The 25,826-nt window shown below is 46.1% G+C and overlaps 1 protein-coding gene across 5 annotated transcripts in view; it reads left to right on the top strand.

The window, feature by feature from the left end:
* msk (importin-7 msk) overlaps positions 1-25,826 on the top strand; it is a 340,833-nt gene that overhangs the window by 308,918 nt on the left and 6,089 nt on the right. For all 5 annotated transcript variants that reach the window (XM_075886387.1, XM_075886384.1, XM_075886385.1 and 2 more), the window contains exons 15-18: positions 5,868-6,004; positions 6,483-6,625; positions 7,636-7,698; positions 23,714-23,968. In XM_075886387.1, coding sequence (XP_075742502.1) covers positions 5,868-6,004; positions 6,483-6,625; positions 7,636-7,698; positions 23,714-23,968 — 598 coding nt within the window. The remainder of the gene's footprint in view (positions 1-5,867; positions 6,005-6,482; positions 6,626-7,635; positions 7,699-23,713; positions 23,969-25,826) is intronic.

Here is a 25,826-nt window from a genome sequence, read left to right as displayed (position 1 = left end):
GCGCAGTGCCAAGTCTCTTGGCCACATGATTAGTGCAGTCTTCTTTTTCTATATTGACAGCACCATAGACTTTTGACTCTGCAACTGCACTATATGCTTTGCTGTCACCGTCACTCAAGAATGTCATGAAATGCAGTGGGGTATCATAAGTCAATGTTCTCTGACAAATGCGCATTGCAGCCTCCGTTTCCATGGCATGGGAGGAACAGTCTGCATTTTTTTCACAGACTGGGCCATGGAATGCCTGCCACACTTCCTCGTCTGGGCCCATATCCTTGTGCCTACTGCATGTCAGGCAGTAATTTGATATGACCTCGAAGTCTAAGCAGAGGCCAGTATCTAAGGAGATAACTGCGCCAATCCCGTTGTGGCTTTTGTGGCCCCTCTTCTGCCAAGTGCCGTCGAACATAACAGCCACATCAGTTTCGCCTGCTACTTCTTTCGTCAACTCTCTGTATCTGCGCAAGTTTTCACTCACAGCTGCCATGGCAGCGGTGTGCACCTTCTTTGCTATCGAAAAAAATCCTCGGTGGTGCATTGGCTTTGGGAGTCCAATAATGGAGCAAAATCTCGACAATTGCTCATGCCCAATTCCGACAGCGCGTGCAGCCACCACCGCCTTCACATTTACAGCGAAACTATCTCGGGAGCTCCTACTGTCGTACCGTTGGCTCACTCGGCTGCTGCCGTCCGCCGTAACACGCAGTGACGTATAGGAGCACGAAAGAACAGTCGCTGAGCATTCGCTGTTTTCGCAATGAAGTTCGAGGAGCGACGAAAGTCCCTTGCGCTTTTCTGCCGGCTCCCGATCGGCAAGTTTTTGAATACCGCAAGCAGGGCATGCCGCACCTGCCACAAGTGCCGTCAGCAAGAGGGTGTCGCACAAAACTGTCGTTGCACAAACCTCATCGCGCTGTCTTTCGTCTTTTTCGAAGAAGCCGAGCTTCTTTTCCGAAGCACTGACGAAAGAAAGCGCAGCCTCAATCTCTTCATCGCAGCCACTGTCGCTCGCGCACGCGTCGATGCCGCCGTCAGGCCTAGCACACGTAGGCGCGTTCTCGTTCGTCGTCGTTGTTCGGGGCGCTTTACGCCGCCTTCCCTTAAACTTGTGCTTCGTTCGAAACTTCTGCGGTCTCACGTTGCACTTTTTCGGGCTTGTCATAGCGGAAATATGCGTAGACGCGCAGAAAAGCAGACAGACCAAATGCCGATGGCCGCCACCAACACAGCTGACAATGACTCGGTAGCCAATGGCGATGCGGCTTAGGGGGCTGCGCGTTTCAAACCGCTCAAACCACGTGATAAAAAGGCCCTTTTTTTTTTTTATTCACGTACGAAACTGGCGGTCGTCGGAGCTGTAAGAAGACAGTCGGACGCAACTTTCCCAACCGATCGCGATGGCGGGCGGCACTGTGACGGGGAGCAGCGCGCAGTCAAATATGGCCAATATCGGCGCAAATTCACAAAATTTTGAGCCACCGCGATGCCGTCATACACATTTTTTTGCATTTTGCGGTTCGAATTTAGTTTTGAAATTTTCACAGATGAAAGAAAAAGGTTTGAAGATTACAATGCAATAAAAATCAGAAATGCGAGAAATTTCGCTAAAAACGTGATTTTTCGATGTGTTGTGCCCCTTAAGGGGCACAACACATCTATTAGAGCAAAACTTTGAGCCATGAGCATTTTCATATTTTAAAGAATGCGAAAATGACCAAGACGGCCATTGCAAATCAAAATCAACACTAACAGCAAACTTCATTACCAACCAAATCATGAACCATGCTAGTGAAAGTCAAGGAACTTTAGCCTTCCTGCCACTCACGATTCTGGCTGATTTTTTTCACTGGATGCATGCTGTCGGAAGCGAGAGCACCCTCCTACCTGGCGCCTCGTTCCCCAGCTGCCGCGCGCGCGCCGACGACGTAGCCCGGGCGCGCATAAGCGCCGGCATCCGCCAAGATGGCTGCCAGGGCGCCTCTTGGTCTGGACCAGTCAACCGTCGGCTCTTTCCCGCGCTGGCATGTCAGGGCACGCTACGCTGGCACACTGCGCGGGCCTACTTCACAACGCAGCGTCATTTCCCTCTGTCGCGCGCGTGACATCGTCCTCTCCTACGAGCTGCGTTGCGCTCGACGATTCGCTCGTCGCGGCAGATGCTCTCAGGCCTCCACGAAAGGTTGACGCACTGCTTAGCAGGCGGCTTCTCGTTCGTGCGTTCGACTTCGGCTCTTGTGCGGAAGTCGTCGCGCCCTAGGCAAGCGTACTTGCTCGGTGTTGCGGAGTTTCTTATACGGCCTGCAAGCCTGTGAGTGTCGCACTGTGCTGCATCTTGGGTTAATAAACCCGTTATTGTTATCCTGCCTCGCGTAGTTTCTGCGCCGTATCGGAGAAATCGACGAACCCGGCCGCAGCGTCACGCAGCGGCCGGGTTCGCACGCAGCGGCAGTGGAGGACGTCGCATCCCTACACGGTTGCGCTTAGTAGGTAAGCCTTGTGCAAACCTATCTCCACAATGCTTCGGGTCAATGTTCCGATCAGTCATCTCAGGTCCCTCTCAATCTTACTTGCTTATTTTTTGGGGCATCCCAAAGTCCAGGATTAGTCGCATTTCATCAACGGGTGTCTTCAGTGCTCCTAACGAAACGTCGCCACGCCTTGTAGCACTGGGCAGCACCGAACGTCACTAAAGCTAATTCCTGTTATTTCTTTCTACCCGACGCCTCCTCATTCAGCATTCTACCTTTATATGTGGCGCTCTTTACTAGCTTTACCCTCTTTGCATCAAAGGGGTTATACACTACTTTTGTGTGTTTGTAGAGCATTCTTTCGCACTCGCTTTATACGTCTACGCTTCACCACTTGAGAAACTTTTCTGGCGTGCTGATTACTATTAGTTTTCGGCACTCTTGGAGCTAGCCTCAACTTCTTTATTTTTGCGCCTTTGCCATTGTGCATCTCAGTCACTCGTTATCTTCCTGCCCTCTTGTACCACATCTTGTGAACATTCAACGCTTCTACAGACATGCTCATCAAGGAAGAGCGGCACCCTGCATCTTTGTTGTCTCGAGGCGTCACATTGTCTTGCCCCGTGCCCTCTTCAATAAAACTGGCATGCAATTCAGTATCCCTTACTTTAGTACCAGTACTTGTAACAACTGGGCCATTTTTGTGTTTCTCATTGCTTGGGAGCCTGGTCTCACTTGCACAACTACCATGCTCACTGCCGCTTTTCTCAGATGAAACGTGATGCCGATAATCAGACCCACTTTTTTAGAGCATACTTTTCCAGCTCTTCACTACACATTGCCCTGAGTTTGGCACATTCCACCTCTAACTCTCATAGACTGCAATCTCCTTTTTTTTTTTTTTTTTTTTGACACGGGCTTTTTTTTTTATTAAATTTGAGCCCTACTCTTTGCTGAGCCTTTGTTCCTGGATAGCAGCTATCGTGTCCCAATCCATTTTTGCAACACGCGAGAACCGGTGACCGGCCAGGAGTAAATCCTGGCAGGCTCGCGAATTGTCAGTGATTCTACATCTGATGAACTGAGACAAGATGTGGGTACGTGCACATGCACGGCACTTTAGAATATACAAATGGGTAAGATAAATAACTCCAGCCCAAATCCAAACAACACACAAATCACTACTAACCTAATTGTCCTAGTTAGAGTCGGGCACCTTTAGCCTCATTATTCGCATTGACATTACTTGACTCAGCTGATTAGCTACTCGTCAATGTCCAGCATCAGTTGGCTGTGTCCCTGTCGGAGCTCTCAACTTTCTAGAATGTCGCCGTCCCTGCTGCTGCCAAGTCACCCATCATCGTCATTGCGTGAGTTCCTTACTGATGTGGCGAGGCCTAGCAGCGTTGGCGATACTCGATACAATGACTTTTGTCGTCGACTTGCTTCGAAGGGCGTCAAAGGTGGTCACATCCTGAGGTTGCGCAAACCGGGTCGATGTTTCCGGCCGCCTCCTGGGACGCCCACGTCACAGCCTTCCTAATCCATGTTCTGCTGCTTCTGTCGACCTTCAATATTTGAACTCGCTTTGCACCCTAAATTTTGTTGTTCGCACAGCTCTAGTCAATAACTTTTCTACTGCAACAGAGCCTAAAAGCAGCTTTGCCGCAATACGAGTGTGATGGGGGGAAGCATATAGAAAATCGTAAGGGGCCACTGTCAATCGTACGCTGACTGTATGAATGCTTGGAATGTACAAACAGTGCCCCACCACAGTGGTCTAGTGGCTAAGGTACTCTGTTGTGGCGGCTGCATTTTCAATGGAGACGAAAATGCTGTAGGCTTGTGTGCTCAGATTTGAGCGTTACCCAGCTGGTCAAAATTTCCAGAGCCCTCTACTACGGCCTCTCTCATAATCATATGGTGTTTTTGGGACATTAAACCCCACAAATCAATCAATCATTGTACAAACAGCACAAAAATAGAAACAAGGACTGAAGAAGAGACGATAGAGCACTGAACTCTCAACATAAAATTTATTGGAAAGCACACGCTCATACATCAAGCCGCCGACCTAGTCACGTGGCACACCATGGTGTCTGCACGGCAGAGCAAACATGCTACAAAAAAGACCTAATCATGGTGAAAAACAACACGCATGTAAACACCGGAGAAAAAAAGAACAAGCCTTCTACTGGCCAAAAACACCCGTAACAGTCCATAAAGAACTAATAATCCCTATAAGATGGCAGCGCTAAACACACGTATCGAACCTCCTTTTTACCAAGGGCGGTTTACTCACGCACCTTGGCCTCTCTCTTTTAATGTAGAAGGCCTTCATCACCTCCTTAGTGCATTTGTCCTGATGGTCAAACAAAAAAGTGCTTTCCTCTCCCATCAGCTGGCAGCTACACTCTCTGCAATTAGCTGGCAAGTGCAAACTGTAAGGTACTCGTTATTGAAGATAAGTTTTTTTTCTTAGTTTATATTGACGCACCGCCCTGTTGGTCCTAAATACCCACCCCTCAAGGGATAATGGCAGCTTAGAAACGGCACATGATTTGCATGCAATATATCTATCCTTTCTCTTTTGTGGACAGAACGAGCAGGTCTTCCGTGAACTTGAACTTCTATGCAAGTGGGAGCAAATTGCGGACATCTTTTTCGGAGGTGACATCACAACACGTACCCCTTACCTACTGGCCGCATTCTTCATGCAATGGGAAAACTTATGCATATCGGGGACAGCTACAGGTCTCTTTTCATTGTGTCGGTGCTCTGTTCTCCTACGCTCATCCTTTACGTCTTTCTTTCTTTTATCACTTGTGTGCACGTTTACTGGTGCAGCATAAATAGGTAATGCATAAATAGCTAATGCCATACTTGACCATCTTCAAATGGCCGGAGGTAAACGACAAGGTACTCTTTACAGATCGGGTCTTGCACAGCCAACACAAATGTTCCCCATGAAAGCACAGTGTAATGTCTAGTAACTGAAGCTCTCCTTTTTTAAACAGCTCGGAGGTGAACTGTAGCCCATGGCCAGAATACTTAAAAATGTTTAATACATCACTTCTTGTGCTATGCTCTTGTCTAGTCACTCAGTTATCCTCAAGTAAAGCTTTGATGCGCTTGTTCATGGTAGCCAGCTGTGCTGTCCCTTTTGATCTGTTTCATGTCCCAGAAGGACACGCACATTTTTTTTTTCATGGCAATAAATGTTTTGTGTGTTTATTAGTGGTTTGAAAATAGAATTTTCTAGTTTTTTGGGGGATACGAATATTTTCACTCTCCTGTCACATTCGAGCTAGTGATGTGTTTACTAGTACATGATAGATTTGTAGCAGTCACTGCTTTTTGGATGGTTAACCAATAGGATTGTTTCCATAATGGTTGCAGGTTGTCATAGCGGCCCTCTACTACAACCCCGTGCTTCTCTTTGAGACGCTAAGCAAGATCCAGAGGCCAGACACACAGGAAAACCTACTGGACTACTTTGTCAAGATGTGGCTGGGCAACATTGAGTACTTCATGGGGCGAGTATAAACAACACGATTAGCCAAGTATTGTTCGATTGTGGACAGTGTATTGCCATTACTGCCTTCAAACCAGAAAAGATTTGTTTCAAGCCTGTTGGTTTTGCTGTTCATCCCTTTGTAAGAATCATTTGCATTTTTTGGAACTTTTCCACACGCAGACCAGATTTAGCAAACACAGCTTGTGCAACGCTAATATTCTGCAGAGGTAACCTAACTACACCCACATACCATAGAGCCAAGGAACGCATTGGGGATGCTGCTTAGGTTTTTTTAACTGTACTCCAGTAATTATGACAGCATGAAGGAATTGAAGTGGATGTCCTTAGATGAGTTATTGAAAAGTTGTACCCAGGGACTGCAAGTTTTTCATGTACTTTTTGTCCATTTTCCGACAATTACCGGATAATGTAGTTGAGTGATTTTCTCTGTCTCTGTTGTCTTCACTAGATCTATTCCTTACTTTTGCTTTTTTCAGGCTGCATGACCGCAAGATGTGCGTGCTGGGGCTGTGCACACTGATCAGCCAGCAGTCACGACCGCAGGCACTTGTAGAGGTGGCACCTCAGGTGGTTCCCTCATTGCTGGTGCTGTTTGATGGCCTCAAGAGGGCCTATGCCTGTGAGTGCATTCTATCGTTCTGATTTCTACAACGCGGTGCTTATGTTCTAAGCATTTCGGTGTGCATCAACATGCTATCTTTATTTCTACTCCTTACCTATATAATCTATTGTTGTTACGATGATAATCCAATCAGAAAGATTTGTTTTGTCGAAAGTCTGCTATATGTTAAATTACAGCAGCAGTTAGTTGATGGTGAAAAGGTGAAATTTCAAGCTGTTGAGCCAAAGTAATACAGTCAGAACCTGCAATAAAGAAATCACACATGAGTAATATTGTCACTACAACAAAATATTTTCTTGTCCCTGGTGGATGCCCATAGGATTCAAAGCTTCTTGCATTTCTCGACAGTGAAACAATGCAAGGTCGGCATGCTCAAGAGTGCAGGTCTGCTTTACGTTTTTATTGCGTAATGTACCGCAGCAATCGTGGGTGCCAATCTTTACAAACATGTCAAGGTGATGGAAGCAGTTGCATGCACCAGACTAGCTACTTTACCAGACTGCTCTTCTTTTTTCACTCTCTCTCGTTTTGTAATCCACAGTCGCTTCTTCGTTCACACTAGTTGCACAATGGCTTGCTGCTGTGCTATTCTTGGTCTGCTATGTGCAAGTGGTTATGCTCACCCATGTCGCGTTTCTTGGCCATGCCTGGAGCTTGCTTTAGCAACATTTTGTAACTGCTGCACTGTCACAGATCAACGTGCTATGTTGTGTGCTCAGGTAGTCTTCCGTTTGCTTCCGATTTTCTGGACTTACTACTAAAGGGTGCAAAGCAGATCCAGCATGCCAAAATTGGCAATTCAAAGCATCTATCATCAGGGACCGACTTCAGTAGGTGGGGTCCCCACTAGATCCAGAAAATTTGTCTGTTTGTTGTTTGGACATCGCTGATTATTGGGGGGTGACAATGCGCATGAGTGTGCAGCGAAGCTTGTTTAATGTGTTGCCAGCATATGTTTCCGATTTGGTTGGGTGGTTCATCTTATTCCTGCTATTGTTTACATGCAGACCGTGCCCAGGAGGAAGAAGAATCTGATGAGGAGGAGGAAGATGACGATGACTGCGAAAATGGTGACTGCATTTCCCAATTATGTTGTCTGCTCTTTGAGTACTGGTGTCAAATCAAACGCAAACAGTGGCAAAATAGCAGTGGTGGGAAACCTGCGCTTATTAGAAAATACTGAGCCATACTGCTCCAAAAGGGTCTTTTTTGTCTGATTTGTGCCGTTGCTGCACCGCTAGGTGCTTTTGGAATCGAAAGTAAACTTGATAGCATGCAACGTGAGCGGTTATTACGTGATGGTCGCCTTCCTTTACACGTGTGCTGCAGCATTTGGGTACTAGTTGCGCTGCTGCAAAATAACAGAATCGGCTGATCAATTATTGTGACTTCCACGTGATTGCAGTCATGCTTTTTTTGATAACCATTAACAAAAATTGAAGGTGATGTGGCAACTAACAAAAGGCACGCCAGTATGATTTATTGCCGACAAAAATCCTACGTGTCTGACGTAGCACCGCCTTAAGCCTACTACACGTTTTAATAGCCGGCGACTATTTAGCAGCACTGAGGCGCCGATCGCTGCTGCCTCAATTGTTGTGCAGGATTGCATTCAGCGTGCACCGCTTTAAAGAAGTTAAAGAAGTTCGTTTCAAAATTGAAAGTTGTGAATCGCAGGCACAGAGACAGCAAGCTAGCACACGCCTTCATGAGGTGGCAGTCCTAACATGGCTCCGTCCGCTGCCATGACCGACAGCGCATCGCTTGTCGAAAGCTGGCATCGTCGCATGAACACAACAGGCTTCTCGTCGTGTCCGTGCACGGTCTGAAACGAAGTCGATGCAAGCAGTTCGGCACGGTGTGTACACCAAGTAGGCGAAGCGCTGCACGCAACTAGCCAGTATACGATGGGCTTCCTGTGACTGTACGACTTTTCAAAAAAAAAAACTGTTTAAGTTTTTGCTAAGTAGCAGATCGTGGTACACATTTATCATGGACAGCATACAGTGTGCCTACAAAAGTAATTCATTTGGACTTTATACAGAACATGACAGGGATGATAAAAGCCTGTAGAGAGTGTCTATAAATTAATCTCACAATCAAAAACATACAAATACCGCCGAAGCGGGCTGGCCTTTGTTATGAAGAGCTCTGTTGTCTTTGCTATAATGAATTCGTCCGTCAGGAGAATTAAATAATTCGGAGCCTTTTCCTTTGGTTTTGTTCTCAATTACATTGTGCTGCACTCTCTTTACTGAAATTCTTACAAGCTCTTCGAGATTTATGTCTTCATTAAGCACGTGTGCAATGTGAGCGCTAAGCGTTCAGCCTGTCAGGATTTCAAACTTCTTGGCAACACTCTGCTTATTTTCACTTGCGTAATCGAAATTCCCCAAAATGCAGGGAAATCACAAGTTCATGGAGCATGTGTGAGACGCGAGGCAGAACGGGGTGGCAGATGGCGAATGCATGGCAAAGCAGGATAGAAAACAATTTACAACTCATATTTCTCGTATATGGACCATTGTAAAGTATTTTTTCTAATCATGTCACGTCAATCACTGTTCTGGCAGCACGAGGGCGCCAAAAAAGAACGAGAAATGCCAAGAAAGAAAAACACCACTGTGTATCTTCAGGAGCTGTTTTAAAGCCCTTGCATTCATTTACTCATTCATTCATTCATTTTATTATCTTAAAGATCCCAGTCGCGATATTATATGGGGTTGTGTGTGATATAAAGGCTATTAATATAATGGTAGATATGATGAGATGGTTTAGATGAGAGATAGACAGCGCATGCAAACACGGAAACAAAAGAGCAGTCACGACACCGCAAATGCCGCTCTCAGAATACTTGAAGCTGCAAAAAGAAGGTGAAGTAATGTATTTTAATTATGCCCAGATTCCCCGCTTGGGTAAAAATAAGACAAACGGCGTTGCGCCGCAAATTATTGTATGGCGGCGGTGCACAGCTTTACTCACAAGTGTCCAGGCAATGCCGCTGATGCGTGTTTGACTTGCCGAGTTGGTGGCACTGAATCACTGGGTTATGGCATGGCTGAACACATGAATTAGGCAAACCAGCAGGAGCATATGTGAGGGATGTATACACACCGCGGCCTCCTAGCGGTGTTTTTTCTTAGTCCTTGAAAGAAGAAAAAAAAATTTAATGTATCTGTTCATTTTATTTTGATGTGATAGCCAGTGCCGTTGATGATTGAAACATTAAACCAAGCTGTTATATAAAAAAATAATGATGCAATAGAAGTCAAAACATAGTTAGGCAACCATGCTAAACAGTTGCGAACAGCGCGAGCGCGGCCAATGTCAATCAAAATTTAAAAGTCGTGCCTTTCGCAGTAGAGCACCATATGTCGAATGCAAGAGAAACCTTTTTGCTTATAGCGCCACGCAAGCACAGCGGCACGAAAACGAAGCAACAAAGTGTATGGCCTGCAAGATGACGGGCTTGTGGCGTGTTTTTACGCCACGCGCCCTCCATCTCAAAGGCCATGCAAGGCGCGCAGTGCTGGCGGCACGTTGTGCACCCGCAGCATTTGTGTACCACCATCCAACGCTGCCTTTTTGGTGTCAGATTTGTCGTAGTCAATTCAGTTGGACACCTGCCGTATAAGACGCGTTCAGCTGGTACGCTAGGTACACAGCTGAATGCACTGGAGCATGGGAATTGAGTGGCTGGACGACACTTCGGCATCAATCCGTGCGCGTTCGTTATGAAAGAAAACAGGAAGAACTTGGCGCTACAAAACAGATTTGTCCTGCATCTCGTAGGCCAAAACAATCGTGCGAAATTTTCGCTGTTCTAACTCCCTGTGACTTTTTTTTGCAAGTGTCATGAACCCTTCCCCCAAATTCGCATCAACTTTTCTGAAAAAAAGGTGGTTTCATGACAAGAATAAACGCGGTATGTAGGGGTGGGTTATACATGAGAAAATACGATATTCAAGTTTTCTTTGGAACGTGCCGAAGAAGCGTGGCAAAGCTTTGCCAGAGACCAACTGAAAACTAAATGTTGGTTCTTCCCTACTACCGTCATTGTAGCACCCCGTGTTGTTCTACGACTTTTACCTTTAATCTTCCATTGTGTTAGCTGTGTACCAGCTCATTTGCTAATGATGATCTTGACGATAGGGACGTTGTTTTCTGCGCAATGTTAGCGGCGAATGGTAGTTTCGTTTTCAGTCTGCGTACACTGGCTGTGCGCATGCCTTCAGAAGTGCATTATTGATATTTGTGATTGCATCAGGGCGGTTTCGTCTACAGTGTTGTGGCAAGCACCACAGGTTTGGGTCGTTGATTGATATGTGGGGTTTAACGTCCCAAAACCACTATATGATTATGAGAGACGCCATAGTGGAGGACTCCGGAAATTTAGACCACCTGGGGTTCTTTAACGTGCACCCAAATCTGAGCACACGGGCCTACAACATTTCCGCCTCCATCGGAAATGCAGCCGCCGCAGCCGGGATTCGAACCCGCGCCCTGCGGGTCAGCAGCCGAGTACCTTAGCCACTAGACCACCGCGGCGGGGCACAGGTTTGGGTCGTAGCGTGTCGGATGCACGCAAACTGTAGTGGTCACTGATGATCGTGTCGACACAACTGCATTTGTCATGGGTGCAACAGCTGCAGCAATTGCGCGAATTTCATACAATTCCCTACCCAGACTACAGAAACATATCTGCAGTGCATTTTTAAAACGTTTTTGTAAGGAAGGTCCCGAGAACATGTTAAACTATTCCGGATGGAGTCCAAGAAAGATCCTATTGTCTGGCCTCAGCTTGTTTTCTGAAGATCCACAAATGGTTCCAAAGCGTTTCTGGCACTATTTCAGGATTTAGAGGGGACTGAAGCATAATCAAATTGGTCCACAAGGACATTTTGCATACCAACTGTGCTACCCATTAGAACATTTTTGGGACAGTTTGCATACCGAGTGGGCTACCCATCAGGACATTTCTGGGACATTTTGTGCACAGACTACGCTGCTCACCAGGATAGGTTGTATGCTGAGTTGCCGTATTTTACATTCTACTCTTACGTGAAAATAAAGTTAGAGCACAGTTGTGTATTAACAGTATAAAACGCATCAGTGGCGATGAAGAACTTTATTGTGATGCCCCGGCCATCAAAGCCAATAATAAAATCCTTCAAATGATGAGGGGAACGAGGCACAGAGTAGTTTCATTCGTCAGAATAATCAGAGTCTACTTCCAGTGATCCCAAAAGATAGTAAGGACAGTAGTTAGAGGTACTGTACATCAGTGATGGAAGTGCTGCTGCAGTTGCTCCAAGCTGCTCCATGCTGCTCTAAAGTGCAATATTTGCTAACTGCTCCAAACCTGCTCCAAAATGGTGTTGGCAAACTAAAAACAATGAAGTTGATGCATGGGACCATCCCGTGAGCCTAAGTGAAACGAACAGCAAGCTGTATCCTAGTATGCTACCCAGTGGCATAAATTCAGAAAAATCGCAAGGGGTGACTGATATCAGGCCATGGTGGCCAATGCATATTTTTATAATGGGTTGTATTTGTATTTATATAAATTTAAATCGTGGTTTCAAATAAAATAAAAAAAAAACGAGCATGGGGTCCGAGCTCGGGCAATTTTGTTCCATTCAGTCTCTTTTTTTTCCACCTTTTTGCGATTTCCATAGTTCCCGCAGCTGACCGGCATTTAACACAGGTACACAGTAAAGATAAAAGCCTTTTGAAAAGTTGATTGTGCTACACTCAACTGTTAAGGGGGGACACGGTGTGTGAAGATATTTTCTGTATTTGTGGACCAAACATGATAAAAATATATATGCTTCTGTAGTTTCTCCTGCTGATTTCAAATATGCAAAATTTTCATTGTAGGTCAATTAATTTGGAAGATACACAATACTGCCACTCCATTGTTTTCGGAGACAATAGAGAAGAAAGTGCTTATCAAAAAGTAAATATTATTGCATAGCTAGACAGTGCAATTAGCAATAAGTGCAATGCTGCAAGCAGATTTTAAATTAAAGAAAAGCTAGTGATTCTGCAGATGATGAAATTTGAGGAGTCATGTCATGGCTATCACATACAAAGAAATTTATTACCGTCTAAATTTATATGGGCAGCAAATAAAAATTTTGCTCTCAGCACTTCGTAATACACAGATTGGGCTTTATGGTAATGAAAAAATTATTGCTCTAGCTGTTCTAGATTGAAAGACATCAACCTGACAAACTAGTAATGTCACCAAAAAGCATGTTTTCAGAAAGCTGAGAAAAAGAAATAAAACTCATTCATTTACATAACTGCACTGGAAAATGCTCAGTAATGCTCAGTATGCACCGGGCATGTAGTCCTTTTGACTATGAGTCCCTGTGTGGCGCTTTTTCAGGGACTGGTGCTTGTTCTTCGTTTCTTGTCTCTTCTTGACTGATGCCGTGCGCCGTCGATCCTTTTCAGCGATGCAGCTGCGGCTTCGCCAGCTGGGGTTTTAGGCTCAGCTCTTTCATAATGTCCTCTGACGCCTTTTTATTGCCTGCATTGAACTTGAGCACTGCTTCTGCCTCAGCTGCCTTTACCGTGAATAGTGAAGCATGTCGCTCCTTTGGTGCCAGCGCCCAGATCATTGAATGCAGGCATTGGTTGTTATTTTGGATTTTCTCTCGCTGGCATCGTTGCAACAGCTTTCTGTCTGACAAGCGCTAATAAATTGGAAGTAAGGCTTGGCAGACATGTGGAGGCAGCTTTCGAGGATGTTTGGGAATGGGCTCCCCCTTGGCCTTTGCTTCATTTTGTTTGCACCAGGAATTTGGACCAAGTGGGCACAGAGTGTGATTTGACACATCATCACTGGACGTGATGTGATGATAAGTGCCCATCACTGCTGTGTGCATAGCATTAACATCACCACTGTGTGTCTTCAGAGCCCACCCATAAGAGCTGGTGAGCTTAGAGATCAGGTCTGCTGCCAACAGGCCCTTTCCCCAAGAATCTCAAGGCCAGGGCCTCTGTGTTTTGCAATCAAGTTGCGCAAAGCAGTGCCCATACGCTTTTGGACATGTATAATAAAGTCCTCTTTTTCCACCGGGATATACCCATAAACCTTATCTTTTTGTAGCACAAGGTAACTGGGGCTGTCCCCGTCGCAAAGCACCGTGGTGTAGCGCAGGTTGTGCCGCTCAAGTGACCTCCTGAAGAGGATGAGGGCAGCCTCAATCTCCATTTCCCCAGCCTTCTTGTCACTGTTTTTCTGACACTGGTGATGTTCCTTCCACGCTGCAATAGAAGGGTCACCTTTTTTTGGACCCAACTCGCATCCAGCACAAAAGTTGCTCAAAACAACGAAGTCAAGCGCCAGCCCGCTGAACAATTCAATGATGGTGCCGAGACTGATATGCGACGAATGACCGAGAGTAATTCATGACCCATCAAACGACACTGCGATGTTTCCCATGGGGCCTATATTAAGTTCGGCGTTAAGTTCGCGAACTGACGGCGCGCAGTCGCTCGTCAAATTGCGTGCAGCACAGTCAGCTGCGGATGCCAACTTCGTCCTCACGTAGTGTTGCCATGTTTTTGTGTGAAGACCCTGACGGCTGATGCCCATCTACGAGTACACATTATTCAGCGCGGTCTGTCTGTTCCTCGTTGCCTGCATGGCATGCGTGGCCAAAACGTTCACAGCAAAAGGTTTCATGCGTTCATCGCTATGTACGCGCGGCGAGCTCCACAACGACGCAGTCTCCCCACAGGTCTAACACACAAAACGCAACTTCACGGCGAGTCTGAATTCCCGGTCGTCGCGGACAATCTGCAGTTCTCTGTTGCATGCTTTGCACTTTGCAATTGCCAACAAAGCGCTGTTCACTGTGTCCAAATCTATAATTGTGAACGTGGTTCCATCAGGAGGCCGAGCTGCTTCGTCGGCACCGTCAACCACGAATGCGTGTTTCCGCTCCGTCGCTGCAGCGGACGACAACTCTGATAACTTATCTTCGGCTTTAGCCACAAATCAACATGGCAGCGAAGGCATCGGCGGTGGGTCGCGTCGGCGCTATCGCGAACTACCTGCGCGAGACGTCAAAGCTCACGGCCTTGACAAGGACGCGTTCGTCGAAAGCCTGGTTTGGATTACGATCGTTGATAACACCGGAAGTAGAAGGTGCAGCAGCAGCGAGTCTGCTTGCTCGAACCTGTCTTGCTTTTGCACTGCCAGCTGAATCTGTCGCCGCTGCTGTGTCCGCTCGTGTCATTTTAGCTGACGTGCCTTCCGAAATAATGTTAGTAAAGGTGTAAACTGTTTCTCTTCAGTGCCTTGTATGTATAATTATAGCTCTGTATGAACTTCACTGATCAGGAACCGGGCAAAATGGAATGAATTCTCAAGCGGCGATGGCGGCGGCGGGAACCGCATGTATGCGAGGGGCAGAACGAATGTGAAAACGTTTTCGGCAGGCGCGGGTGTGGTTTTCTGGCCGCGCTGGCATTTTTGCTTTAATTCTCTAATGCGAATTCTCCAAGGCTCATCTTTTTTTCGTGTCAACTTCGCGACACGGTTTTCCGGCTGCTTACGCGGGGAAGCGAGTGAACTTCAAATGAGTTCAGCCGCTTTCGCTCGCACTGACGTCAACTGTGAACACGCTGCGCCAGCAGCATGAGCAAGGAAACCGCAGCACTTAAGAGACGGTAAAGGCAGGAAAGTTCAGAAGAACATCACAGACTTTTTTTTCAGCCTGGTTTTGTTGCCAATGAAGTTCTTGTTCATTATTTTTATCAGCTTTAAGTTGTTTTTGATTCATACGAATTTGGGCTGATACGAATATTTTACGCGCGCCCCTTCAAGTTCGTATCATCGAGATTCTACTGTATTGATTCAAAATAAGACGAAACATGTGTGTCGGCAATCATGCTTTTGCGATATTCCTAGATGTATTTTTTATAATAGATACGCAGTCAAATGGTGTTCACTGCACCAATCTTGTAATTTCCATTCATAAACAGCCATTCATAAACATCACGCGGGGTGATGTCATCGCATGTGCCATTCGTGCAACAGTGATAGGTTGGCTCTTTCTATCTCTGCTTTTGCCGCGTTCGCCGCCACCGTTACCGTGTTTTTATTGTAGTGACTAGAACCGCCTAGCCCACGTGTAAAATTCTTTTACCCACGTGTAAAACATACCGTGCACAGGTGAATGTTATCGATTTGGACATTACATAAAGCTTGAAGAGAGAGAGATAATTTATTTACAAAAAAGTAGAGAGGACGGCCTGAGCTACAGTTTGCTCTGGCCTACTAAACAAAATGTGTAGATGATGCCAAAAACCAGTCCAGAATGTTCATGCAATTGCTATCACAATAAAAACAAGATTGCTGTTTGTGGTTTTGTGGTTTCAGAACCGGTTGGCTGCCCCCTAGTAAGGGTTGCACAATTGTATATATGAGCCATTCTTGTGTACATAAAGGGGAGTTTCTGCCCGGGTCTTGTGTGTGCCACTTTTTCCTCCTTCCCGGTCCGCGCTTCGAGCACCGAGCCTCGCGTTCTTCGTTCGTCGCATGTGACACATGGTACATCATTTGGCAACGAGGCGACGATTCGGTGTGCATCCGGTCGAAGGTGGGAAGCCGAACTTTACTACTAGTGCTACCTTGTTCAGCACACCGTTTACTACCCCACTGATGCGGTATTTCCTGAAGATTATGATCTTGGGTGGACACACCCAGAAAATGTGAGCCATTTTTCGTTTTACTTTCTTCTGCTGTGCGGCTCACATTCAAGACGCTACCCACAGATATTTTGGCGGGCTGACGGGACTGCGGATTCTATCATCTCTATTCCTGCAATGCCCTGGCATGTCTCCAATTCCCTAAAAGAAGGCGTTATTGCTCCACATGCTTGGAGTGGAGAGATTGCAAGCTTATTACAAGGCCGCTGATGAGCAGACGCTGCTTCATGGCGTACAACCTTCAGGAGATTGCACAACGTGTGACGCGTGAAAGCAGGCCATAGACATTCTGGACGCATACTTCGCACCACCTGAAGACACTTTCTACGAACGTGCCTGATGCCGGCGGAGAGTTTTGAAACCGTCGCCGAATTCATTCTACCGCTGTGGCTGGTGGCCTACAACTGCGATTTCGGCACCGCAGCAGATACAATGATACAGCACCACATTCTACATGGCCTGCGCGACTCCAACCTGCTTCGTTCATTTATTCAGATGGGGGACGCTGTCAGTGTCCAGTCAGCATTGGAACATGCCAGGGAAGAGGAGCACGTCGGCCGCGCATTGCAGCGGCTGGCTGCTCTGCAGGTTGACTCAATTTCGCGACGCAAGTGTGAACGCTGCAGCGCTCGCCCTCCTCTGCCTTTTCAACAGCAATATGCTTCCAACCCTGATTTGCTGTCAGCCCCTCCGAGTTCTGCTGAAATCTCGCCAACTCTACTGGGCCATACTTCGACTTCACATACTGAGACGATCCTTGCCCGGACTGAGAACGTGCTCGCTTGTGCTGCACCTGTTAGTGTGCCAGCTAGCCGTGCTCCTGAGGCGCCTGCCGTGTGGCCGTGTGGCCTGCAGTTGAGCATACCCTGACTCAACACCCTTCGACCGGGACTACTGTTGCCAGGATGGCTGTACTGGTTGGGTCAGCCGCTGCTAACCATACTTTACTTGCATCAGCCGAGCTGACTAATAAAACGTGCCCAAGCGTGTTTTTTTACTTTGCACCTTTCTGGTGATGAAGGGCTTCCATGGTGCCACCATAATGTGTTGGAAATATGCGTGACCCCTCAAAAATGTGCTGCCGTGCATCGAGCGTGCTGCCTTTATTAGCTACTATGTGTGTTCTGGCACCACTGTCGTCTAACGGAAACAACTGAGTCAAGGGGAGAGTGTAGCGGGGTTGACTCTTGGGTTCTTTGTTGTGTGCAGCCCGTTCCTCCGGTAACTGCGATTTTTATGTCGATGCTGCTGGGTGCAATCGCCTACGCGTGGTGCACGTTTGCCATTAGCGAGTAAATGTAAATGTGGACTCAGTTCTCTGCATGTGACGTGCCTCCTAGATGGTCTGGCACATTGGTTCTCAAAATGAGTTTCTTGAGCGATATTATGTATGCAACTCATTCCTGGTTGACGCCCATTAGCTTAGCTTCACATTCGATTGGTGTTTCGGTCAGCAGCTATTCCGCAGTGTGACTGCCATACTTCTTTTTTTTTTTTCAATAAAACAGACCTCTGTACGTTTGGCGGTTCGTTTGCACGGACACGAATTTCTTACCTGCGCTGGGCGGCGCGATTTGCAGCCCATCAGCGCATGGCTCTGACGCGGCGTCGCACCTTTTTCTTATGGAGAGAGAGAGCGGACCGCAGCTTCGTGTACCCACGCACCCCCTCTTCACAGAGAGAAAGAGCGGCGCCCAATCAAAAAGCCATGCGCTGACGTGCTTCAATGGGAACGTGTGGTCAGGCCTTTACTACGTAAGTCGTGGCGTGAGTGGCAATCGCAAGCCGATGTATTATCGAAAGTTTTATATTAATGATGATAACCTGTGATCTTAAAAATAAATAGAACAGGCCAGCGTGGGCCGTATTAACATGTCGTTGCTCGTGTGGAGAGGTGTTACCAGTACCATTCGCTTATCACTTAGGGCCATACGCACGCGCTTCATGAGATAGTAAGTGCAGCGAGGTTTCTTAGCTCCCGCGCTGCACTCTTGAAGGTGGTTCCGCACGAGGTGGCCGTAAACATCGGTGCAGCGCGCTTTTTTTGTCTCTCAAAAGCTTACAGTACAATTGGTGCTATCACAACTCTGATTTTTATGCAATCACAGTTTCTTGAATTTTTTGGGGGGGTAATGCATTTGTTCTTTCTTCTTGAATGTTTCTAGGGAACCTAGTTTTTAACGAAAACTTCTTTAAAATATTATTTCAACTGTTTGTTGCAAGAGCTAGATAGGTCACATGGTATGTGAAAAGGTAGTACAGTTCCTACCTGGCGATAATCTGTTCAAAAACTTGCTTTGAAATCTGTTTCAGTGTTGTGTATTTTTAGCCAATTAAGGTAAGCACTGCAACCCCCACGTTGCTAAAAAATTGTATGTTCAAGCTCCCAGGACAACATAATAAATGTCGCTAACTGCTCCGAAGCAAGGTTCTTTTGCTCCAAAATTGAAATTTTGCGGCTCCAAGAACTGCTCCCAATTTAGACTCTATCGTCTTATCCCTGTGTTCGTGTACATTGCAAGAGTAGTTTTCCGCCCGGGTCTCGTGTGTGCCAGTTTCTCCTTTTTCCCGGCTTGCGCTTCAGGCGCCGGACCCCGCGTCTCTGTGTGTCGGCTCCGACGCACGATACAACACTTTCATCTTCGAGTCTCCTTAGGCGAATGCATGATGGAGTACAACGAGCTTTTGAGTGTACAGCCAAATTGCTCTGGCCTTATATAGTTTTGCTGCAAAAAAGAAAATGGTTTGTTAAACGATGTGGTCTGCCTCTGAATATGCACTGTGGGGTCTTGGTGTGGGGGAGCGCCACCTTGCTCTTGGAGTAAACAGACACAGCAGACGCGGTTGGACCAAACCAAACACACACATTTAACTGCTTTTGATCGATCATATCATCAACCGAATTATTATAACATCAATCGTGATCAACACGCTGCGACATCCTTTCACAATATTGAACATCGCTCAACAGCATAACAAACACAAGGCGGCATCGCTAACGCGTGACCCGCCACAGTGGCCCCCGGCAGACTGCCTGCCCGCAGTGCTGTGCGCCGGGGGGACACCACAAGAGACTACTGTTCGCGCCAAACGCCACCAGAGAAAGAGCCCAGCTTATTTCTTGCGCGCTGCCACCAAGGCTTCTTGCAAGGCGTCGCCGCCGGCACTAACATTTTCTATGATGATGATGATGATAAATGCTAACGTGCACAACGCCACCTACCACCTGGTAGGTGTAACCCGAATTGCGGCTTTTGCACGAGACACTTGCACTATACAGCGTAAGCAACTTTACAGGGGTGTCAGCACCCACCACAACTGACACTTTAGCGGAATCTCGATTGATGCGTACCTCTATAAACAAGCAACCCTGCGCATGCGCAAGTGATAGTCAGAAAGCACTAGTGATAGTGAAAGCACTAAAGTGATAGTCTGTAAGAATGCTGTTGCTCCAGAACAAAAAGGAAGGTCGGAGGAGCTTTGTGCTTGATTAAGCCATCCAAGTGACATCATGTTACAATATGATTGATTGAAAGAAAAATAGCCTCTCTTACTCCTTGGAGTTATTTTGAGAAATTCATTTGGGAAAGTGTAAGTCTGTAGCTTTCAAGCATGGTTGTACATACGTCACAGCGTTTGTCTACCATGTCTGCTGATAACTACAAAGGTGGATTTAGCATATTTTATATAGTAAAATGTTATTGAACCAGTAATCTGTTAATTTGTATGAAAATAATACTGAACAAGTGTTCCTGAAAACTCGAATGCATGATGACATTATCTTTGCATCATGGAGTAAATAGGAGATGCTCCTCAGATAACTGGCTGCATAAAATTCGAAATGAGTCAAAATATATGTAGCAGCACTTAACAAAAGCCCCACACTAATTATTCATGTGGTTGAATGTAAATGCAACTTGCTTCTCTAGTGTACTTTAGGAGGTGAAGTCATCTGCTCCAGAATGCTCCCAGATGCAAAATTACCTGCTCCAGTGTGCTCCAAAACAGAAAGTTCTGCCGCTGCAAAGTGCTTAAAAATGGAAAATTTTCTGCTTCAAAGTGTTCCAAACTGAAAATTTCGCTGCTTCAAAAATTGCTCCAAATCAAAAGACCTCAGCAGCATCACTGCTTTTGTTGGGATGAAAGAAGAGAGAATGCAATTGCAGCAGGCAACAAATCTTTGTAACTGCTCGTGCTAGACAGATTTTTAAAAAGTTCTTACGGGGTTGAAATTGTCAGGCAATAAGCTCTTTTGGTGAATTCATTCGATGGTGACTAGAAAAAGTGTTGTAGGGCCCCTTTATGATTGCTTCTAGATATATGCCTCCGTACTGGGCATAACCTAGGGCCATTATTTGAAAAAGCTGGACATACACGGCGTAGCATCAGCAAGTCAACGAGCCATCATCTAGATCTGTATATTTATGCTTTCAACCTGTCCAAACTTTTCATGGAGAACATGCAGCTTGAAGATCTTGTCCCTTCGCTTGTGGCACCCGCAATTCAGTTGTAGAGCATAGAGAGGACTGTCATGAGCAAGAAAGTGCGAGGCTTGTGCCGGGTGCTAGAATGTGGCACAGGGCTGCAAGACCCCAATGCTGCGCAGACGCGCCACGTTCACGTACGAGATTAGTCAGAGAAAAGCTCGTGGCACGCGACTTGAGCTGTGATGGAAAATCACGGAAGATGAGCTGGCACTGTGCTGCGAGGCTCCGAGCTGCGAAGACGTGGTAAATCAGCGTCACTACGGTGATGGAAGCAAAACAGCCTAGTTCTGAAGGATATCGGCGTGAGAGGTCCGGGAAGTGGCTGTCGTCTTTCGAGGTCCTCCCGAGTGAGGCAACCCAGACTTGCCGCACCCTTGTCCAGCAGTTTCTGGTGAACTTGTAGCTATCTCACTTTGTGCCGGGACGGAAGCAGCCCACATCAGTCAGCAGTTGGACCCGTCAGCAATGAGGCCATGCAGAAGTTAGGTGTAACCAAGCGGGCCGAGGATGACGGATAAAACCGTTTTTCAGGACGACTTGGACGATGGTACCACTTCGTCATAGCTCCGAAAGTGGCATCGGAACAGTAAGAGGGTTCTACTACTGTGAGAGCGCATGAGAGTAGCCACCAAGACACCGTCATGGTGAGGGAGAGATTAAGGCTTAGGAGTGAACTTGACTTGGAACAATGTTAGTCACGATATCGCTGTATGGCCGATTATTGTGTACATACATGTTTCTCTTTGGGAGTGAATCCTCAGTGTCGGATTACTGTTTGCCATTTTGTTTAATACAGTAAAACTTGCTTATAACGAACCTCCATATAACGAATTTCTTGGTATAACGAAGTTTTTCAATTTCCCGCCGTGGCTCCATAGAAGCACATGTATTCACGACCTTCATGTAACAAAGTAACAGCGGGAGACAACCTTAATATAACGGATTTTCCCCACGGACAATCTGGAAATTTCGCTCCACACTTTGGCACGAGCGTGCACCTTCCGCAGCTGCCCTGCAGTCGACAAAGCGCGAAGTGGCGGCAGCGCGCACGGTGCCCAAGGCGAGAGCGAGCGCTTGTTATTACACGGGGGTGTGCGCCTCGCGTGAGGCAGGCGGCGGGCCTGCACTTCACGAGCCAGTGTGGCCGCCGTTTTCGCCGCCGCAGGCGCATGCACTGGTGTGCCCCCCCCCCCTAACTTTAAACCAAAATCAAAACAAGAAAAAGAAAACTACTTTTGCACGTTGGCAGTGCTATGCTTTTAGTTAACAGGCCGCGTTGCCTACGGAGGGCGCTTTACCAAATAGTTTTCTGTGGTATCCGTGTCTGTGTCCGTATCATTCGCTTTTCGTTTTCGACGTCGCGCACGTGCAGTTTCATAACATACTACACATACGAAACATACTAACATACGACATACGAAACATACTAACATACGAAACATACTACACACAGTGCAGTATGTTTCGATCTGCTTGCCGTTTTCAGCATTAGATTCCAAGTTGTTGCTATCGCATTCAGGGCTTAGCGCTTGCGGCGAAACTGTGACTTTTCTTAATTTTGGACAACCATGTCCTCACCACCGCGAGATGTCAGATTAGGCGCTTATGGAAACTATGTGACCACGGTGACGACAGATCTTCGGAGGTCGGCTCGTAACGTGCTTCCGTCCTGCGCCACGCCGCAATTTCGCAGTTTGGCAGCTTTCGCAATTAGCCGTAAAGTTCTGGTAACAGGACTGCGCGTTGAATGCAATGCTATGAAAGCGATAGCTAAAAATTTTAATGTTATAAGAAGTAAGGCTGGCAGCCAACTCTTTTGGATCCGATATCGCGGAACTCGTACAAAACGCTGGTGTGGGCAAATACGGCCGGTCCTGGGGAAAGTGCTCATTCAAGATGGGTGGTTTACTTTCTGTTTGAGCATTCGATTAACACGCGGGAGATGTTATCTTATGCAGTTTTCCGGCGATATGGAATGTGCCGACTCTTTTGATCTCTGCTTCAGCAGCGCTCGCCCGCTTTTATTCGCTCGTGAAAGTTACGATGCGTGGGGGCATGTTACACAGAACATGGCGGGGACGGCGAAAACCCGCTGACAGTGTCCATACAATTGCTGTCGCCATAATAACGCAGTTTTTCACTGTAAAATAAGTGTTTTTGGTTAGCTCTGTCTTCAGTCCCCTTTTTGTTTATTTGTACGTTTATTTTTCAAATTTTTGGGCCGAACCTGCATAAAACAAAATCCTCTATATAATGAATTTTTCCTGGAATTGATCAATTTCGTTATATCCAGTTTTAACTGTATTTAAATGGGTTTGCCGTGTAACTGTTGACTCTCATCTCTCTCCCAACTCCATCCGCTGCAAGCGCTTCGAGGTAAATTCGTGACAAAGACATGACGCAGCTACGTTCAACAAAGAAGGCAACTTTTTTTTCTAGAGTGTTCGTAATACAGCAGCATATCACAAATTGCACTTCACAAGAGAACAAATGTGTCATGCACAGCTCAATTTTACATGAAATCATCCTGTGTGAACTCCCTACAAAATGTGCTTTGTTGCCGTTATGTGATGGTGATAGGAACCTGAGAGCCACTCACTGGTTTTCAAGCTCTCAGTTTCACTAAGACTTCCTCTCTTTCTTCTTTTTTGTTTTGTTTTTCTCCTATAATACTGTGATGACATCTAAGGCATGTTCCATGCAGGAAAGAGAGATCTTGTGGCAATACTTTGCTTAAAAAGTTGCATTTTAAGTTGACAAAGTATACATAAGAGAGTTGATAGCTTGTTTGTACCATCTATGTTTAGGTATTGGGCAAGTGTGTATGCACAATGACATCTCATATCATATCTGGAATCTTTCTGCACAGAGGTGCTAGACTCTGACGAGGACGAAATTGACGACGAGGGTCAGGAGTACTTGGCGAGACTGGCTCGCCGTGCCAAGAAAGGATCACCATTCCCGGTAACCTCGGCGACCATTGAAGATGACCCAGATGAAGACGATGATGACGAAGACGAGGAAGATGAAGAAGAAGAAACGGCACTCGAATCGTACACAACACCTCTCGACGACGATGAGTGCCCTATCGATGAGTACCAGGTCTTCAAGGAAGTCATGCAAGGTAAGCCTACAGTTGACAACCTTTCTTATTTTTAGTGCTTATCATTCTTTTTTTTTTTTTTTCAAAATAAGACCTACAAAGCTTTAGTGAACGTTTTAAAGGCTAACTCTGGCATTTTTTTTTACCATGTCAGGATAATGGTGCTTTTATGTTCCTAAGACACTTTTTGTCACTCGCCCGATAGCTGAAATGCTGAACAAATGCAAATATATATATTAATTACCGAAAAACTGTAATCTCGAAACCAAAACCCAACAAAGTGCGCTTCTACGTGTGACATAATCATTTGCCCGAACTTGCCTGATTGCGCATAGTGCCTGCCAGACGGCACTACCTGTCCACGCCGTTTGCCGCAATCGGCTGAAACGCTTATGCTGTTTAGGTGAATATACGTCGAATCGTTTCTCGCTCACAAAGCAAGAGCACTTGGCTCCTATCGCATGCCCACCAACATGGAAAAGGAAATCGCACTTTCAACCACGGAAGCACTGGCTAAATCCACACAGTCCATAGCAGACAAGCAGACGCTGCAGTGGCACATCAGTTCAATCACTTCCGCCAAGAAAAACTCAATGTCACACGCATAATGTTGCCATTACTTTCGACTCTCGTTAATTCATACTTGAAGGGACCTCTGAATTTTGCTTTAGTTATCAAGAATTTTGAATTATCAGAAGTGCTCATATACATGACTTCAAGTGAGATGACACCACACGTTATGATTGGGCATTGCTTTTGTCACAATCAAAAAATTTTAAGTGTTTTAAGCCCTAGCTGCACGAAGTGAACACAAAGTAGAAGCGTAAAGTACACAAGCTTATTGGCCGTTTACTGCTGATCAAACATTTGTTATAGGCATGTGCCTTCAGCATAAAGCTCTCTAAACTACTGAGAAACATCACATTTTACCATGCATGTGCTTTGTTTCAAACATTTGTTTACTTGCAAAGCCCTTTTTCTTGAAGGCCTCTAGTGCTTATTTTATTTTTAGACTGTTAGGATTATATAAGCACATAAATTTTTAAATAGTAGGGAGAAAGCAGCTGATATTTCCTGGTTTGAACCTCGAAAAGGTATGAATTAACTAGGTGATCGAGTTTGAGTTAAAAAGTTTGAATTAAGAAGTTTGAATTAAGAAGCCTAGTGCAGAGGTGGAAGAGCTGTGCCATTTGTGCCATTCTGCGCCAATCTGACCTGCTGTGCCAAGTGGTGCCTAAACGGTCATTCGCATGTGCAATGCCCAATTTTATCGAGTTTTATAATCAACCGAACAACATGCGTGGCCTACACAAAGGGCGCAGCCGCGTCCCTATCAAATTAGTTCGGTGACGTCGTTTTTCGGCTCATGCATGAATTTTGTTAAGGTGGCGTTTGTGTGTATACCTCATTATGCGACTCAATATATGTTTTAACAGCAAAGCTTTTAGCCAAACCATATTAACTGAAGAAAAAAAATAAGTCAGTTTCACCGGTGAAGTGATGACGACAATAGCAAAAATTTGTAATGGTAATGGTAATGCAGCATGCGCTTTCTAGTTTTGCTACTGCACCTTTACGCATGTAACCCTGCTTTGTGCAATCCGCTCCAGAGTGACTGGGAACAATCTAGATAATCTTAAAACCTTCCGAGGAGATTAAGCGCACAATGCGTACATTAGAGTTTGTTCTGGTACTTACCCAGCCACTAGCGATAACGCGGGAATCTTCTTTGGCACATTTATAAATGCTGACGCACTTTGCTGCTTGTTAGATTATCGATGGCTGACGCTCTGGTTTGCAGCTATCGGTCTACAGCTTGTATTGCTTGTAGAGTGACGTTTTGTTTTCCGGGCACAGGTTCCCCCGAATAAGGTTCACT

Source organism: Rhipicephalus microplus, chromosome 2, assembly GCF_043290135.1.
Source record: "Rhipicephalus microplus isolate Deutch F79 chromosome 2, USDA_Rmic, whole genome shotgun sequence".
In the NCBI taxonomy this organism is placed as follows: domain Eukaryota; kingdom Metazoa; phylum Arthropoda; class Arachnida; order Ixodida; family Ixodidae; genus Rhipicephalus; species Rhipicephalus microplus.
The sequence above is the reverse complement of the archived record's forward strand: the minus strand, read 5'-3'. Positions and strand labels throughout refer to the sequence as shown.